We start from the raw sequence: 20334 nt of genomic DNA on the forward strand, positions 1-20334 counted from the left end.
TTTAAAGCTCATGACATCTTTAATTCTGAGAGGGACCCAAATTCTGAGTAATCACAAAAAAAAAAGTCGCCAGGAAAAGTAAGCATGGTGGATTCCGAAGAAAAAAAGTACCATTATTATAATACAAAGTATATCCATGAGTGATTATACTGCCTTCCAAGGTCTTGCAGTGATCTGTCCAGGCCTAGAAGCATTTAGAGTAAATGAAAACCACCAGCCTTCCGTGAAGCATATGCCTCATAATCTGTAGTTCTTGAGAATTTTAGACATATGTAACTCCATCTCCTCCATGTAAAAAGTCAGATTCCCAGCTGGCACTGACTTTAGTAGACCAATGCCAAATTATAGTAGCTGAAAATCAGACTTACACTATCCTTTAGGACTGTTCTTCAATTTTTACTCTAAAATATTGTGCCTCTTTTTGGATTTGGAATAATTCTCTTTTTCCACTAGAGGACTCCCTCTCATTGTTTGAGAAGTCTGTGCAATTTGAAAAAAAAATATCCAAATTGTTACTTTGATTAGACAGGTTGAATTTTGTCTGAAATAACAATGATTTTTCTTTCATTAGTTTGGATATCCTTGAAAAACTCACACATCTCTCCTTAGGCTGACAAGTGATTGTGCAGTACAAGAGCTCTAGGTTTCATAGCAGACATTTGAAAACAAAAGAAAGCCAACAAAATTAAAAGTATTGCTTCACCTTTCAGAGTTATACTTCTTAGCATCTCAAAACTACGATGAGATCACTATGAAGCTACAACGAGATCACAAAATTTGCAAAATATCTAAACACTAGAGCAATAGGCTTCTTAATGAAAGCTATAGCTTTAGTCAATCTTGCTCACAGCAGGATATATCACATTAGTAGAGTTATATTTATTTACCTGGATAATTCTGTATCTCTTGCAATGAGAATTGTACCTCGTTGTTGGCCAGTCTCTTCTGGCTGTCTGCTTACTGTATCTAACAACTGAAAGTCTGATCTTATATCATCCACGTAACAATCACTAAGCAAGCAATAAATGTAGGAAGGCAAAAATAAATAAAGAAATAATACTATGTCCCATGACAGCTGTTTGTCAAGGACTTACCATCCTCAAGAGTAGTGGTAATGATTTCCTGAGAAGAAGGTCCTATTCCAGCCCGGTTACAAGCCTGGACTACCATGCCATACTGGGTGAATTTTTTCAGGTTATTCAGTGTATAAACTTCACTGTCTCCAGTGGTATCGATACTGATGATGTTGAACTGGAAATTTCCCCCTGCACTGTACTCCCGATAACCTATCTGGTATCCACGAATAATTCCATTTTGCAAGTGCTTCTTTGGAGCCTAAAGAGAAAATGAAAGATTACACATTAAGTACATGTCTCCAAAGTCAAAGTGTTCTCCATAAAGTTTTTGAAATATTCACAAAGTTGACATTTTTTTCCTACCAAATGCAAGTCTGTTTCTAGGTAACAATTCAAAACACTCTCTGCACATGAAGTAGTAACTTTTTGCTATGATATATAAATTTCAGATGCAGTTTGTTCTAATTTGTGCATTCCTCTGCTAAAAGAAAGACCTTTAAGTGGGTCATACATAGAAAAATCTGATAAGGAGATATTCTTGAATTATAATTCAAAAGTATAATGATTTGTTCTCTTATCAGGTGAATCAACCAAAGTTGAGTTGATGAGGTATATTTGCATTACAGGCCTACCATTCACCAGTAATTGTGTTCTGGCCAGAAGCCCCTACCATTCACTTGCTAAATCTTTTGTAAGGCACTTATTGATCTGTTGAAGGCAGTCACATAAGTTTGTTCAGCTAAACGCATTAGGAAAATTTTATGCTGTGCTTTGAAATATGCTTCTGTTCATTCAGTCTGTAGTGTGGAAAGATGATTAGATAATGAGTGCTGAAGGTAAAAATGAATTGGGAAGCAGGGATTTGCATACTGAATAGCTACTAAAACACGGTGTACAATATCTGGCATTCAAGAATATGAATAGTACAAAATGGTTGGCCATAATTATGTACTATATTTCTCAGTCACAGTGCAAGATTCCCTATACCTGACTAGTGGAAATAATTTCTGTACTCTGCAATATAAAATGTAGTTTAGAGTAAAATAAAGATTGGCAGTGCAGGGAAAAAGCCCGTTATTGACAGAAATAAATATTAAAATTCCATTTAAATAGTATTGGACTAATTTCAATACGTGATAATGTTCCTGTCTGATTTTCTACATGTATGAGGTATAATTAGTATAAACATTTTAAGGCACAGTTTATAATCCACAGACAAAAAGCTCTTTCAAATCCTCCAAACCTCTTTCAAATTCCCACCTGATGCCCACAAGCTCATCTGTTCCACTGACTCATAAAAAAGGTCTTTGTGACACAGTTTATCAGCAAGGAGTTAAACCAGCGCAGTCAGCAACTTATGTTGTTTCTATATCCCATTAAATCTACTGAGGAACATTCTCAAGAATACTCTTTTCTGCCACGTGAGCTGTCTGTTTCAGTGAGCTTATAGTCCACTGGAGTAAAGTCTCACTGGAGCTAATAAAACCAGTGTGGGACTTGCCTTTCATCAACTACCAATAAATCATTGCTCTGCAAAAGCCAGCACCCTCTCTGTTTTTAAAATGTGTCACGGGATGGATCTGACTGAATTTTCTCCTCTGATGCTTTATATTTTTCTCCCTCCTGCCTTCAGAAACAGAAACAAAACTTGAAGCAAAGTATATAATTTCCACTGTGCTGCTTCAGTTCCTCTGGCAAGCTCTCTGCAAGCGTGGTGCCGTCCGCCCCGCTGCAGGTGACCGGACTGGGAGATTCAGGTCTTGAGCACCTGGTGAGGCAGGCTGCGGGGATCAGAACTGTGGGTTTGGAATCTAAGCGTATAATCATTTCCTATTGGAAAGTGCTTTGCTGTCAAAAAACCCCCACCCAACTTCTTTAGAAACATATAGGACTTTTATTGTCAAAACACTTTTTTTTTTTTGCAAGTGTGTTACCTATTCTGAACAACTCCATGGCTTCATGATCTTTAAATGACTGCAAAAGGTTGTTTTTTTAAGCTGGACTGTGGGATGGAAACTAAGGTCAGATTGTTTTTTGTCTTACATTCAGATATCATCATGAAATAAAGTTGTTTCATTCCCTCTGAGAAGAAAATAACTTTACCACATTTAAATAATTAAATATTTCAGGGTGAACTGTTTTGTTAGTTGAAGGATTTCAAATTCTGTTACTGGCCATGGCATTTTGCATAGCTTATACATTTTTATAGGCGTTGTCAGTGTTGATGAGAAGGGGCAAAAAGACTAAACTAACACAATTTAAACATTTCAAATTGACTAAAGGACAAACAGTTTGGACAAAGCAGCAGAGAACCCAAGTGTTACTACAGGGAGGACTGCTTTCAGACAACGTTGCAGGTCACTGTCTCTTTTGTAAATATGTATCAGTGCGGAGGTACCAGTGTAAGCAATGCCAGGACACCAGTTCTCGCCATCAATGTTGGATTCCATCATAGCTTGGCAAATCTTTCAGTGTGAGTGGAGAAGATTCCTGGTCTCAAACATTAACATGCTCACTGTTGCACATCTCAAGACCTAAAGTCTCTCCTACTTAAAGGCTGTGGCTGGAACATTCCCATGAGTTACCATGGGTGGCTTTTCAACAGAAGTTGTCGCCACAAACACACAGTGCACACTAAATCACAAGCAACCTGTATAAAACACATACACCATATAATATAGTGCATTTATTGTTTTGTGAGTGGTCTGCACTGCCTACTGCCACATACAGCACAAATTAAGATGCTGTATGTACATACACTATATATCGTAAGGTACACACTGTATACCAAGAAAAAGTGAGCATAGGCCTTGTAGATAATAGATTATAGAAGCATATAGCACATATATTGGAACATATATATAATACTGTAAAACAGGTAATGATAAAACTGAATCATACATTTGCTATGCATTGAAGTGTTCTCAGAGCAGGACTAGCCAGAATAGACTCTTCTCTGGGAATTCTGTAATTATATACTTTCTCATTTTGAATTAGAATAAAAAGGCAAACTTTGCATTTTTCATGAAACATCACTGTAATTGTTTTAGCTCAAGGGATTTTTTCTTTAAATAAAATATTAAAGTTTTGCTTCTTTTTTTCCCCACTTTGAAACATTACACAATATAAACCAAGCTCAAAGTCACATTAGAAAAATGCATTGAAATGTTCTGCTCCACAGAATTTCAAAGGTTCCTTGTTAGTACTATCTAAATGCCTAATTTTGGATTTACTTTTTGCACAAATAATATACTTGATATATACACTTTCTCACGTATAGACACATTTTTGGTAGAAAATTCACTGAAGCAATGTTTTTCCATGACTAAGTGTTTGTGGGGAAAAATACTGTTAACCTTGTCAGTAGTCAGGAAACATGACAAAAAAGTAAGTTTTACTCCATGATCTTACTGCTTATTTCATAAAATCTGATATTTGTAAAATAGGGTATCAATGACCTTTGTAAAGTATGACATTTATGGTTGTGTGCCTGTGTATATGCATAAAGAGGAGAGGAATATTTCCCATGCCTAAATGTAATGGGTTCATTTACCCTGTAAAGTACTACAAGAAAAAAATAATTAGTATATTCATGCTCTTCTCTAAATGAGAATTCCTGTTGAATTCCCATTCTCTCTGCACCATTTTAAACTACCCAAAAGTGCTGATTATTATTTAAAAATTCAATCTGAAACCAAATGTTCTATGTGGACACATAGAAATGGGATTAAATAGATCACAGACCTATAATACTTTGCTTAACTAGAATTTTTTAGAAGTTGGCTAAGAGAAACTTTAAAGGAAGATAAACAACTGTAGCAAGCTGCAGAAATAGAACTTAATAGAAAGATGAAAATTGATGTGTTATTCTCTGCTCCTTTCACTGTTACTGACACTGTCTGTATTTAAAAGAGGTTTTCTAACTTTAAATATAACTATGGTTCTCAACACACTCCCTTTTGTATAATGTGATTGTAGGTTTCACATGCCTCCAAAATAAAAATGACCAGGTTATTACTGACTCTATTTTCTTCCTTTTTTGTCTCCATGACAATACAGGATTGATCTCATGGGGTATTTCTTTATTCTTAAGCAATCTGTATTGCACAATGCAATGAGTGCCTTCTGCACAGCAGTGATTTGTAGGGACCTACCCAAAAGTCAGGATTCATCATGGGACCAAACTGTGTTGAATCTGTGGGACCATCTTAAAGTACTTTTTGAGTAATGGGCTAAAACTGCTCTGGCCAGGAGAGAAATGCAGTAATTCAAGGGAAGTAAACGGTTCACTCCTGCTTAGGGACTTCTTAACTAGGGGAACTTCTTAATCAGCTGTTACAAATTGTCATTCAGGAAATAATTTTTCTAGTAATGGTAGGGCTATGCAAGCACAAACCTTTCAGGAGGGCAGCTGAGTCACTTCACCTTTGTCTGCAAAGGAGCTTCAAGGTCAAGCAAAACAATTAGGTTTCAGCTGTGTCCAGCACCACAGAGAAACTTAGCACCCACCGGAGGAGCTAACCTACCAGCAGATAAAGCAACGACTGCAAATCAAGGCAAAGAGTTTCCAAGCTGAGCACACAGGAGCTTGACAGCATGAAGATCACAATGAGCAGAATTTCAGTCAAGTGCCAGTGGTGCCTTTTTCTGCCCATCTTTTCGTACGCAGACCTCCAGAGTTTCTGCTGCTTGCAAAACAGCACCTCACTGGGTCTTGCGGCTAAAGCCAGCAACACTTCCCTAGCACTTTGCTAGAGGGCATTGCTACAGTGCCTCTCATGCTGCTTGACCACATCAGATACTGCTGGTCAATAAATTAAAGGAATTAACAGATTTAACAGAGACTGAGTCTATAGGAATAATATCTCAAAGGTTCATAGGAGACTGGCTATTCACTGGAGACTGGGTGTGCAGTCTTGCAGCACAATCCACAGCAAACTCCAAATGTCTAGCCAGCATCTGCACGGTGCATGGCACCAGGTTCACATGGTGGTGCACAGTTCTGGGAGCATGGACCCACCTTTCTTGTTCTGGATATATGCAGCATGGTTACAAGCAGGCATTTCCAAGGTCACAGGAAGCTCACAACTTAAGCTCACTCAAGTTGTGAAAATCCATCTTTACACTCAGCTCATGAAACTTGCCAGGGCAGTGGAGTACATATTCAATTCATAGCTCATCTCTGTGATTATTTTGTTATATTAGATACTGATCACTACTTGAGAGGTATTCACAAATCAAATTCCAAACACGATCTTGAGAATAAAACTCCAGCTGCTCCAGCTTCTACTCCCCAGACAATACCTGGAGATCAAGACACTAATTTGCACTTATGTCCTGGATGTACAAGCTGAACCATATTTTAGACAATGTTACTGAAATGTAGGTGTGGGAATTTTGTGTGTCCTATAGCTGCCTGCACACATTTGCATCTATAAAATTTAATGGCAAATCTTCAGAATCACAAATGGCATCTATAAACTCCAGCAGTGAGCCAATGGTGCCTATCTTTGCTTGTTGCTTTAGAAAATATCCCCCAAAGTGAACTTTAAAAAAGCAAGCAAAGCCTTTCAATCTGCCTACCCATACACCCATAAAAACAAGTTCATGCACAGAAGCTTGAAGGTTATAGTTCACTAGATCTGATGGCAGTCACACTTCTTGAGTGCTTTAAAAAGAAACAACCCATTAAGCATTTATTTCAGTTGTTGAGAATCACTGTACACTCCACTTTGCTTCAATAGCTGCTTCCTTTGCTCTGCTGACTGTGTGTTGCATTTAATTCCATGCTTCATGTATGCCTTTTATAAGTACATTGCTGTGTTTCACTTCAACCACCAGGTAAGCCTGTGGCTACTGACCACATGCATTTCATTTTTGGAAACCATTTGATGAAAACCAACACTTGATATAAATTTAATATGTGGATGAGATCCAAGAATCACCACTGTATTTGTGACCTGTGCAAGGGGTCTGACAAAGACTACTGCTTTTGAAGCTTAACACTGAAATGCTGCATCAGAACAGAATTTTTAATGCACCCTTTTCAAAACACCATTGAACTACTCAAAAAAGCTGGAGACCTGAGGTCTCTGTGTACTAGCTGGACATCTCAGTAGTTACATGTCCACCTGCACTGTACAGCAATTGTGCACTGTAGTAACCTGTCTTTTCAGGAACCAACTCAAAACTAACACAGGGTCGTGCTGGTTATTTACTGGATTAATGATGATGATGATAATAATAATAATAAAGCCCACTGTTATTTATATGGTTAATAAGCAGCAGCTCAGTGTTACTACCCTGACTTTCTGGATGGTCCATATCTTGGGGCAAAATATACATTACCCACATTTGCAGGAGTAATTAATATCACTATAGAAATTAATTACTATTATGCCACCATCCCACTCTAGCACGTAATACCGCATATTTCAGAATCTTAAATATACAGAATTATCAATACAACTTGGAAACTGCCATTCATATTGAGATTACACTACTGTAATTAGATAGCTTTATTCTGTCTGCTACAATGTGCAAGCAGTATATAGCACAAAATCATTTAAAACATGGCTTAAGTACCTCTGATAGCATACTGAAAGCATTTAAAACATTCTGTGCTTGTCAAAACATTGGGCAAAATCTAGAAAAAACTGAGTCACAAGACATGCTAGATGTTTAAATCATATCAGGTGCTGATATTTTAAAATCAATTGCTCTGATTCATCAGTTCTCATGGACTATACCAAGACACTATATTGCTGTCTCTGTGCAGACATGCCTTCAGTAAGGCTCTGTCCCAAAGTCCATTGCAATGGGAAAAACTCCCATTGGCTCCAATGGTTTGGGGAATTTTTCCCACAAACCACACTGAAATTCTGTGTGTGCTCATTTTTCAAGCATATAGCCTTATCTCTGAAATCAGAAGGCAGTAGGAAATGTTATTGTCATCAGTACAGGCAAGCAGCTACTGTTGTTACTCTCTGATGGAAGGATCCTTCTTCGCATAGTGCACCAGTCTTAATGGCCAATGTAAGATCTGTCAACAAAGGTATCTGCAAGGTCTCTCCTTACATAACTCCTTAAGGTAACTAATCCACAGTTGTAACACTCCCATCAATGGGGCATCTTTGAATGCACCAAAATACTGCCAGAGTCCATATTCTTGGCTGTGTGTACTTACCTTCCAGGTGACCCTAATGCTTTGTGAAGATATAGGCTCAAGCTGGACATCCTGAGGTGGACCATCAGGAGCTGCAAACGGAAAAGAGAGGTAGATCAAAACTGGCCTTCACAACACACAGAATTCAGCACTTCATATGGTTTGTCACCAACTTCACACACCAGCATCACAAAGATTTGGACTGAGTCCATGTCATATGAAGTCAATCAACTGAAGATACCACCTCATCACACAAAACCAGAACCTAGCATCTTCCTTATTCAGGTGCCATCTCTGGCCAACAGTGAAATACAACACATGCCAACACATACCAGCCTGGCAAATAAAGGAAGAGTGAATAATAGTGACTTTTCTTATTGAGTGATATGCACACAATGCTCTTTCTGTTTTGTAAACAGGCAAGACATACTTTCAGCAGTCAGAATATTGGAAAGGCAGCAGAACTCATTTGAAAGCAGGTGAGTCAGGAACTCCTCAGCCAGCCTTCATCATGTCACACACTTTCCAGTGCGATCCCCTTTGTTCACTAGAGACTGAGCACATTTAGTCAAATATAAAATATTTTATACACAAAAACCTGCACATTTTACTTTCTCCCCCTCCGCAGTGTAAGTATCCAGCCTGGAAATCAGATTAAAAATAACTGCCAGATGAAAAAAAGCATGCTGCAGCTCCTGTCTGAATCAGGAGTTTCATTTATTATCAATATGCTGCCAAGCACATGCATGATGCTTTAAACACAAATGAAAAAAGAAGGCCCTGAGTATAGGGGAACCAACTTGTCAGCTGAGCAGCTACAGAGCAGATCAAGAATTGACTGGGACTGAACAGAGAGGTGTGAAGTAAATTGCTTGCTCAGCGAGGTAAATCATTATAAAAGAAAGATCTGAAGAAAGGAATGGAGTAATCTCAAGCTGCTGTAGAGGGTTCCCTTGATGCAGAATATGGCCTCAGTAAAAGGTATTAAATTAAGTTTAATAGCATGACAAAGGAAGTAAAGCAATAAAAAGGGTGAGATGGGGCTGTTAGAGGTGGAGCAGCAGTAAATGACAGCTGTAGTGAAGGGAAGCAGAACATTTTGCTTTAACTGATGAAAGCAGAGAGACCCAGAATACAGCCTATAATATGTTTAAGTTATTAAAGGTGCCCTATTCTGTGCCATTCTTGACTGTCCTTCATATGGGAAATTTCCAAAGGTTGAAAGAACTTGATATTTCCATTCCTCTTGCATTAATGCATAGGAAAGAGAAGAGGAAAAAGCCCACTGGCAAAAAATGAGACCTCTCTGAATTTTTTGAAACCTGTCCTTGATTCTGCCCCCCTGCTGACAAACACAAATGCCATTTCTCTGAGTACATTATAATGTAGTGGAATTTCAGTAAAGCATTTGATCCTAAAAATGGTTTTAAAAGGTGCTCCTTAAAGTCTTGACTGTTTTCTTGAATACCCCAAAAGATTTTACAGACTGGAGTAGTAAACTGTTCCCAGCATACCATGGTGAAATGTTAAATACGAAGTCATTTATTTTTCATACTTACATCATACAGAATTTGTGACAGACATAAAGCAACCCTAGATATGCCAGCTTCCTCTATTGATTTCACTGTTAAATAACAGCCGTAATGCTTTTGTTTTTTCTGACAAGTGTTACTGCAAGTGTGTACTTGCCGTCTGTTTTCCAACACAGGAGTTAACTGTGGTTGTATGGAGGGAAAGGGTGGCCTGCAGGGTTTGAAATCATGTCATGCTTCACTATCCTTTTGCCACAGAGAGCCTTTACAGTTTTATTTCTAATAGCTAGTGCTGGGTGACTCAGGTCACTGTCATATGTGATACACAATTTGTATGCCCTTGCTAATAACATGGTTTGAGTTGTTCAGTTTTTATATTGTCTTTCTTGGACCTTTATTTTGCTCCATTCTCATTACCTTCTCTCTCATTCCCTGCACCCATGCTGTTCTCCCTTTCCTATTGTAAAAGCAGAGAACAGAAATAAACAGTGATCAAAAAATGTTGCTCTTGCACATCGCACACCACCTGAAATCAAAACCCAGGAGACAAACATCACATACTCTGCCTAAGCCTGACCTTCTCTTTTCCAATTGTCCCCTAGGTACATCAGTGACTTTTGAATACAGTTCCACACTGCTGGTCTTTTTTCTCCAAACAGACAGCTTCTTAAAAGACAGCAACAAAAGGATCAATTGCTCTGAAACTTGGTTACAAAGAACTGAATAAAACGTGATGTTAAGGTTCCACCCTGTTCATGGGGAAGCTGGTTTTTTTTATTTCAAGGCCAGCTGCTGATCCTGACAACTTAATTATCAGCCAGGAAAAACTCGGCAAGTAAGAAATATTCCAACCATGGTTGAATAAGAGAGAATGAGCAAGTGGATCCAAGACCCACCCCTCTACTTTGATGTATATGCAACGAGGAAGGATGGGCATTTTGGGGATACAGACGATGCTGGCTGGAAGAATGAATATCTGTTTTATCCAGTGATTTCACATTTTCATGGAAAAAAGGAAGAGAAAAACCCTGATCAAATGAGAAATACTTTGCAAACAAACCATTCACCGTTAATAAAGCTGTTCATGGAAGGCTTTCCTTCCACTAGGATGAAAAAAGATACCCGGTGAAAAAAGAAATGCAGCTTATATTGTCTCCCATTTATTCTGCGTTGCACTGTGAGCCCTCCTTGTGTCCTGTTCTTACTCAGAAAGTCCCTTAGAGCCTAAACCATGTTTTCCTGACAAGGGGTATATTTTCACCCTGTGAAATATAGTAAATATAGAATATAGTAAAATTCACCCACAGAGAAAATGAGTGGGAATTACACAATTGTATTCATATGAGCTGAACTAGAGATTGGTCACCAAGTGTTCAAAGCCTAGACCAACATGAACCTTGAAAAAGAAGCACGGTTTTCACTGCCAGGACACTGCCACCCAGATACTTGCATTACGGTTTTCTCTCAAAACCCCCAAAGAAGGAAGCACAGCTGACTTGGTGTAAGCTAACAGGAAAAATAAAATTAGCAAGATAAAAATGTGTTTTCAAATACAAAGGAGCAAGCTCCTTTCTGGTCAAGGCTTTCCAGAGTAACACCATCCAGTTTCAGTGGACTAAGGGTGTTGAAGTTGCTTGGGGTACTCCCGACACCTTTATATATATTGTATCATTGTATATCATTGCAATATATGCCTGGCAGAGTTACTTTAGGGCCATTGAGCATTTTCACTCCTAATTCCTGAAACAGAGAGCTGTAGCCCTCCACTTTTCACCTGTTAAGTCTTTTTCAGTGTCACATTTAACATGTAGGACTGGGGATGTGGTAGCGTGCACAAGGCTATGCTGTCCTTATCCATCTGCCACTTCTGCTAGCCCTGAGAAACAAAAATAAGATGGCACTGGATGGCAGCAATTCAAGCACACACAAGAGTGACTCTGGCCACCAAGGTGAAAATGCCTGCATAGCCCTCCTGGTACAGAAACCTGCAGCGATGTAGCAGAATACAAGGGAACAAAGAACAGTGGGATGATATTAACTAATGACAGGCAACAGCCTTACACAGTGATCAGAGAACTAAATGGTGAGTGGGTTGGGGGATGGAATAGTCAAAAAAAGATTTGATTCATATAGAACAATGTTCTCAAATGGGGGTAGCTTAAATCAGTTACCCATACTAATATGTGAGCATCTAAGGAAAGCCACAAACCCACAGGGGAGGAACCACCACTAAAAATAGGATGTTGTTGAGTGAGTTGCCTAACTAGATATAGGTGTGCCGTTTCCAGTACCCCAAGGCTGAAAATTTCGAGCACAATGTCTTCTTTGACCACTAGATGCCACTGAATGGCTTTAATTATAGGCCTGCATGATGAAGTTGCAAAAGTCACAATGTTTTATGGGAACAATTCAGTATTTCTTTCAATGCAGCTGCAGCAACATAAGCAGCATTTCATGCTAAGATTACTCATGTCAAAGAGCAATAATTCCCAGCACAACTGAGATGCTACAAACCCAAAGCATACCTGCTTCATCGGTAGTGATGGTGAGCTCATTGCTGGCCTCACTCTTGCCGATGCGATTCTTGGCATACATGCGAATGTTGTAAGTTGAGGAAGGGTGGAGGTCAATGATAGTGGCTTGGTTTAGCTGAGGGGAAACATCTTTGGTTCTCTGAACAGAATCCCAAGAGTCTATTCAATAAGAGGTTAAAATAAAACAGACAAAAGATGATGTTAATGTCGCCAATACAAGCATGCAGCTATACTGTCTTGCAGAGCGGGATACTGCCATTGCTGAACTAACCCAGAAAATGCCTGCTGCTACAAGTAAATTGAGTGATTATCTTCCCTGACAGCACTCCCAACTGCTCTGAGTCTGGTGCGGTGAGCAATGGGATCTTGACCCTGGGTCATCAGCAAATCTGAGGAAATAGCTACTCCTTTGTCTTTTTTTGAGGATGTGGTGAGAGCAGCAAAGATTCCCCAGTTTTGTGTGTGTGTTTGCATACTGTTTTTTTTACCATTGCTACATTGGAACAACTGTGAAAAAGATGGGAGCTGCTGCCCCAAAGGGATCTTCACTCAGCAAGAAGGTTGGTTGTGCTCCAAAATGGGAGGAAAGGGACTTAAACAGCAATGGAGGGCTCTTAGACTAGCAGAGGTCAGGCAGAAAGTTTGATCTCAAATTCCAGGAGCTCAGACCACAGGCGAACAGTGAGCACAAGCTTGGAATACTTAGACATGGGCCCAGCACCCTCCAGGACTGATGCTCTTTCCCTTACTTGTGTAAAGATGCAGAAACAGTTTACTACAAGGGGAATGTAGAACCCTCTTAGCTGTTTGTATGTATCTGTAAAAGGAGGAGCACGTTGTTATTATTTATGCTTACTCTTCATCTGCCTGTTATGATTTTAATAAATTCTCCAGACTTATAATAGGAAAAAGAATGGAAATTGGCTAAACGCAGTAACCCCTCCTATTCATCCAAGTATTCAATTGCTGCAAACAAAATAATAGAATTTATCCATTAAAGCATCTTGATGTCTTTTATGAGTTGCCATCCTTCATTTCTTTCTTACTGCAGGCAATGTTCCTCCTTCAATCTCTGCAGCATCCTATGGGGGATGTCACTGGAGGCTCTACAGGAACGGTTTACAGTATGGGTCACTGTGGGCGGATCACTGGAAGCTCATCAGATAAGGAAGACTAGTTTAAAAATAGAAAGCTCACTCAGATACAAAATATTTGCACATACTGTGTAAATTCTTTTATATAAACTTGCTAAAAGATGCACAAGTTGTCACAATGACATCTGCAGTTTGGCTGACTACAGGGCCTGTTTGCTTGCCCATGTGACTTCATTTACCCAGAAAATATTCAGGAATCAGACATTTAAGTGCTAATCAAATTCATGTGAATGTATTTTTCCTTGGTAACTGAGTTTGTCACAGCTTCCTCTGTAGGATACTTTCAGAAGCTTTAAAGGGCTTACCTGCAGGCAGAGCTGCTACAACTTCCTTTCAGTTTGCTACAACTTCTCAGAATTTCTTAAACTTTACAGAATTTTAACCAGCAGTTACACTCCATTGTGTTAAATGTTATACAAGCACAGAAGGAGACTCTGTTCCAGTATACTATGCCAACAGAAAAGGAATTTAAAAAAAAGACCTCCTCAGTATGGAGAACATGTTAAATTTCTGTTGAGGATGATGAGAATTTCTTTTAATACAGTCTGTATATTATCAAATCACCTGAGTTATTTGAAATACTGACCCCTGAGTGGCAGCCATCTGCAGTACATACATAGCTGCTGAAATCACATAAACAAATTTGAAAAATTCTGGTGATTCTTAGTTGGTTAAGTAATGACACACCATGGAGAAAGAGAGAGATGAAAACTCACATCTTCTGTACTTCTAAATGTAAGTTTCCAGAGTTTATTTACAACTAATGCATTGAATTCAGGAGTGTATTTTGATACATGTATTCCCTTCTTGAAGGAAAAATAAACCAACAAGAGCAATCACTCCAAACTGAGCCAGTCCTGAACAAAATTAATAATTTTTGTTCTAAAACTGTTTGCAGTTTTGACAAAAATGTTACTAAGAAAAAAAATAAATCATTGATTTCTTCTGGAAAACTGTACAAATATTTGTTTGTGTCCATGTGGTAAGTAATCGAGTGAAGTATTAAGATTGACTATTGGCTCTTCTGGTTTTTATTGTTTGTTTCAGAGAGCTCTAAAATCTATTTACCTAGAGACACAGAAAAAGCACAGAAAACAAGCAGCAATGGGCTAGCAAACAAACAAACAAACAAAAACTAAAAAAAAAAAAAACAAAAAAGAAAGAGTGGAACTTTCAATGTAATCTTTATTCCACTCATAAAATGTGACACCCAGGCATTTCTCAGTATTCTACAAAATGCACGCGGACACTATGATCTATGAAAAAATGGGATTTCATGAAATCTAGCAGCTTCCCCCCCGTTCCTGAAGTCTGATGCTTTGGGATGACTGTGCGGAAGACAACGAGGGCCCGTTTGCGGCGCTGCGGGATGTGACTGCGGGACGCGGCTGCCGCTCCCGGGCCCGGCCGGCGCTGCCATCTGGCGGCCGCTGCCGGTACTGCACCCGCCCAGCCGCCCCGCCGCTGCCTCAGCAGGGAGGGGGGGAGCTCCCCAGCTCTGCGAAGACATCTGAATACTGAAGGATGCTCAGGATTCACACGTGTGCACACGAAAGCACAATACACAGTCCTTTCCCTTCCGATCAGGACTTAAGCTGGACTGATATCCGGTTTGCCCCTCAGTTTTGCCTAATGACATAAAAAAGGATGAGGAGAGAGGCACAAGAAGAAACCCACATACCTGTTCCTATCTTCAAACATTTTTGGACACCTCTGATGGAAAAGTCTGATGGCTACACTACAGTGGTTTCAATGAAGGACCAGGCCTGAGTGCCACAGGTACATTTCTGTGCAGACAGTCATCATATCTAAGTACTGAAACAGCCTGAAAAGCTGAGCTCCCACTATTCATATTGATCCTACATGGCAACTGGACCCTACAGATGCCCCCTACCAATGTAACAGGCAACTCCATGCTCCTTCTGGAGGGTAACTAATGTGTCTTTTTTGTCTGATGGCATGGCAGAGACAGATAGGATACCTGAGGGCAGCACCATGCAGTGAAGTCCATATGTGGTCACCTGCACGTTCTCTGAAACTGAAAAATTCTGCAGTTTTCCTTCCTGAGGAGCCTAGAAGATGTATCCTCCTGTAAACCCAAGTCTGAGTCCTTAGAGTAAGCAACATAGGTGGAAAATTCTCACTAAACACAACTGTGCAGTCTACAGCTTCTAAAAAATGATTCTAAAAAATTATGTTTCTGTTGTTTGCAGTGAGATGAGGATAACCTGCTCTTTTTACGTCATGGCCTCCAGTATTTGTCCTCATATACAAAGAAGTATTTTCTCCAACACTCATTCTGCCACCCACTATTTTTAATTTCTTTCAGTGTTTTAACTCTTACCACTATGTTGTGTCTTGATGTTTTCATCCAAAATGATGGCGCTTCATTTGCTGTCTTGCTATTGATTCATCATGCCATATTATAGACATAATTTTGCAATGCAAGTTCACAGCAATTACCATTTAATCTGTGCCTGCATTCTGCATTATCACTTGAAAACATTCCACTAAATCTAACAAAGTTATTCTAGAGCTCTGAAGTCCCTTCCCAGCGCTGCTTCAATCAAGGGAAAGTAGCTCCATCTTCCTAGATTGTGTTATGCTGAGTTACATCATTTAGAAATACAAGTGATTTTTTAGGGTGTATCAGGCAAGAATTCCAAAAGCTGTCCTGGAGCAGGTGGGTGGTTGGAAAGAAATGAAAAGAATCAAAAAGAAAACAAAGCCCAAAAACTTTTATGTATGCATGTCCCTTGAATGCATCCTTGCCTAGTCTACATCTCCAAAGCTGCAATCCCTGGCCACATCCTCAGTGGGTAATCTTTCAGGTACCATGCTCACCTGTACAATATCAATTATATTTACAAAGCCAATGTAAAAATGGTGACTGATGATTTAACATTTCAGAAAATAGTAAAGAAAGCATCATGACATTTTTGCCTAAGTAAAGCACAAAGGAAATACAAAATGTAGACACATGAAGAATAGTAAAGATAGGTATTAGAATAATTAAAAAAAAAATTGGCAGATTTAAAAATTTTATGTACATTTTTATATCTCAGAGGAGATGTAAAACTGAAGGGAGAAGACTATAAATGTACTATAGCTGCTTTGATAAACAGAATGATTCACTGATAAGAACACCTAGAACATTTCTGTTAGTGGACTGAGTCTCAGAGTATTTCCAGCATGCTACTGAAAACTCTGCATGGTGCTTCAGCAGACTACTACATAGCTAAATTCTCATAACTACCCTCTTTCACTGCTGACTTTCCAGGGAAGATGCCATGTACTCATATCTACATATCTATATTCACATATATCTCTATTTCAGTTGGACTTCATGATCTCAAAGGTCTTTCCAACCTAAATGATTCTATGACTCTATAATCTATAGAAAATAACTTCTAAAAATCAGTACTACAGGAAAAGATAATTTGTAAAGGCAGTTATTTTCTCTTTAGGGAAAACCAGAAAACTAAAAGAAAAAAATCCAAATGGAGAACAGATAAGAACAGAGACCAAGAATCAGCTGGCAAAATCATCATACCAGCTATAACTTAGAATGGCTAGTTTTAAAATTTATTCCCTCTACTCTGGTTAAAGGGAAAAGCAGCAATCGCTAAACTTAATGTCCGTACCTCAAAAAAAAAGAAGTAAAAATAAAAAAGAAAAAGACAACAAATGAAGATAAATCTTAGGGTGGAATATTAAATAAACCATTGTAAAAATTTCCATCAGGCAGTTTCAATTTATGAGTTATCTTTTACGATACAAATTCAGTGATGAATGAGTAGTGATGAAGATTACTTCAGAGGAAGATGATTTCTTACCTGATTTGTTCTTGCACTCGATGTCGTAGCCGGTGATTGGGCTGTTTCCATCAAACCCCATGGTCCATCTGAGGGCAATACTGCGTGCCCTTACCTCTCGGATTTCTATTTCAGGAGGGTCAGGGGGCTCTAAGTAAACACACACAGTTTTAGTCAGAAGAAAACCTGTACTCTTAACAAGATAATATTAATGAGCGTGGCACTGGTATAGCTTACTGCTGGTTAGCTGTCACGGCACTTTCTCTGGTCACTCAGTACCCTGAGCCAGTTAGTCACCTGCTGAAGAACACTCGACAGAAGGAGGAAGAATCACTTTTCAGCTAGGAGTCACTGATTGCTGACTTCTGTTGAACCTTCTTATATGCAACATAGATTTGCATTTCCTTAAAAGCACTCCAGATTCCAGATTGCTAGAAAAGATTTTTGCCTTGAACACTATGTTACACTGATACAGTTTTTACACAGAAGGTGATGGTAGATATATGCAGACCAAATTAAAAGTGCCAGATTTGGTGGGAGGAGGGAGTGAAATTTCTATCTCTTTGAGTATGTTTAAAAGTCTGTCTTTAATTACAGAATAATTTGATAACAATATAACATTACACTGAAACCTCTTTCTGCCTCTGAAGTTAAGGTTGTAAATAAACAGCATTTATACCCATTCTAATGGCCTTTTAAGTTGTCATGGCAGTTTAAATGAGCAGTGGTGTAACTGAGAACCTGTCCCCAAACTCCACCTGAATTTTTCGACAGGGCTGCCTTAGGCATTCACTGAAATCTGCTGTTACTTGAAATTAAGAGTGGGGAGAAAGAAATTTGCAAGTTCTAGAAATTTGTTGTGTGTGTGCTCAAAGGCATACAAACACAGGAACAAGCATTGCACAGAAATAAGCAGTGGCCAGTGGCTGTCCTGCCTGTGCTCTGCATCTCAGATACTGTCAACCCAGCCACCCCAGGACTTGCTGCTGCCTGAGTGAAACCTTGCGGGAGGGGAACCCCAGCCCCAGGCAACATCGGCTCCTGGACTGTGTATTGTGCAAACTGATTACAATTCACTTTGACTGATTAAACTTGAAATATTTTGTTTAAAGATCCACAGTAGGTTTAACATTTCTCTAGAGATAAAGTCAGATCACTTTTGCTTTATTTCAGACTTGGGTTTTAAGCACATTTGTTCCTTAAAAACAAATGCAACTCTCTCCCCTCAAAAAGCAAGCCCCTCATACCCACTGCCCCTGCTGAAGATGATAGTTTCAAGTATCTTTAGTAGATTGTCAGCTAGCGTATTTAAGAAAAATTCTCCTTATTAATGTGTACAGATCTAGGAAGACTTGAGCTTATTCTTTATTTTGATTTAATCTGTGATGCTGGAAAATGAAAGACTGAGCATCTTAATGTGGCTCCTCATTTCTTTGACAATGAGGAATACATTTAATTAGGAATCAGAGCCTCCCTCCCCCAGCAGATTTCTGAGGATGGCATCCAGTTACTGTACTACAATAGCTGTGGTTTTTTCCTTGTGTTGTCCTCTTCCTACCTTGCACAGTGAGCTGAATTATTCCACGATCCTCCCCGTAAGAATTGATGGCATGGCAGGAAAAGAAGCCAGAATCTTCACGCACAGTTGGCAAAATCTATAGGTGGTTTGAAAAGAAGTGATTGATTGAACAGCACGCAGAGAAAATAAACCAACAGCTTTTCTGTATGGTGCAAGAAAAACCGTACAGACTGTTTTACTTGACAGTAATAGATATTGCATGTTATACGCATACATACATATGCATACTAAAACATTCAAAACACTGGGACTTATCAAAACTAGCAACACCTGGGCTGAGGAAACAGGCTACCAGCTCTGTGGGTAACCAGGAGTTGGAGCACCACCTATTCCTGTAGCTTCTCGTTAGGAGTCTTGTTTCCAGTTACTCCTAAGTTTGCCAAGTGTTTAACAGTTGGCTGAAATTTTCCATACAACATGGTGCCTCCTGCTGCCTCCAATTTTTTCTACTTATTTCTGAAAATAACTCAAGTGGCTGAAGTCTGTGTGGAGGAAATAAAGGTTCAAACACTGGTGGTGAACCCTGCAGTATTCAGCATGGTGCCTCATAATAAAATTTTGGGTGGTCTTTCTTTTCAATTTGTTATTTAATAACACGGAAAGTTATACATAATCTGTATGTACATGATCATAATGATATTTTTCTACAGGACCACTGCTTCATTCAATGTACAATAGGGAGAGGATCTTTTTAAAATGAGCAGATATTCTAAATACCATTTTCTTCTCATTGCTCAGTGTGCTGCTCCACACTTTATTTACTGCACACAGTTCAAACTGTGCCCTGAAGACAGATTTATTCATTTTCTCATAGCTTTTTCTGTGGATTCACCTATGCAATACCCATTTCAGAAACATGAGTGAATTTATTTTCATAAACCCTGACATCACGAAGAGTGTTCCCAGCATTTTGTATGGGGAATTAAGGAACCAGACATACGATAATGTTTGTGGCTTCTTGACAAGTTGCCACATATTAGCTGAGCCATGGTAACTCCACGTGCTCTTTATTCCTCAGCAAAGCCAAGGTAATATGAGCACAACTCTCATTCACTGTTTGTTAAGATAAATGGATTAATTTCCCACTCACTACGAGGATATTGGGGAGTTATCATCTGAGATGTGGTAACTTGTCAAGCTGTGTTAAGTTGCACATTTGGCTGAGCTTTAAGACAGGAAAGCAAAATTTTTCAGAGCCCGATTTGATACATCTAGGGCCTTCTTTCCCCCCCTCAGAGTCCTTAGCAATAAATAGTGTTTAATGTGTTCGTAACAGTTTCCATTGAGTTAAGCTGCAGCTATGAGGGCTTAGTACTTCTGCAAATCAGACCCCAAGGGCTCAAGGCAAGTACCTAGAAAACAAAGAACACACAATTATTGGCCACCTGTGAAAAGTTTTGTTTCAATGATCAGCCTTGCATCACACAGTGTCTTTCATTACTCAACCCTAATTCAACTCCAGAGAAAATCCAAGTCATG

General features: G+C 39.1%; 1 protein-coding gene across 2 annotated transcripts in view; it reads right to left on the reverse strand.

The window, feature by feature from the left end:
• DSCAM (DS cell adhesion molecule) overlaps nt 1-20334 on the reverse strand; it is a 467719-nt gene that overhangs the window by 90991 nt on the left and 356394 nt on the right. For both annotated transcript variants that reach the window (XM_040585109.1, XM_040585110.1), the window contains exons 13-17: nt 18835-18931; nt 17298-17426; nt 12299-12466; nt 8263-8333; nt 1095-1335 (exon numbers count right to left, since the gene is read on the reverse strand). In XM_040585109.1, coding sequence (XP_040441043.1) covers nt 1095-1335; nt 8263-8333; nt 12299-12466; nt 17298-17426; nt 18835-18931 — 706 coding nt within the window. The remainder of the gene's footprint in view (nt 1-1094; nt 1336-8262; nt 8334-12298; nt 12467-17297; nt 17427-18834; nt 18932-20334) is intronic.

This window comes from Falco naumanni, chromosome 2 (assembly GCF_017639655.2).
Source record: "Falco naumanni isolate bFalNau1 chromosome 2, bFalNau1.pat, whole genome shotgun sequence".
Lineage (NCBI taxonomy): Eukaryota > Metazoa > Chordata > Aves > Falconiformes > Falconidae > Falco > Falco naumanni.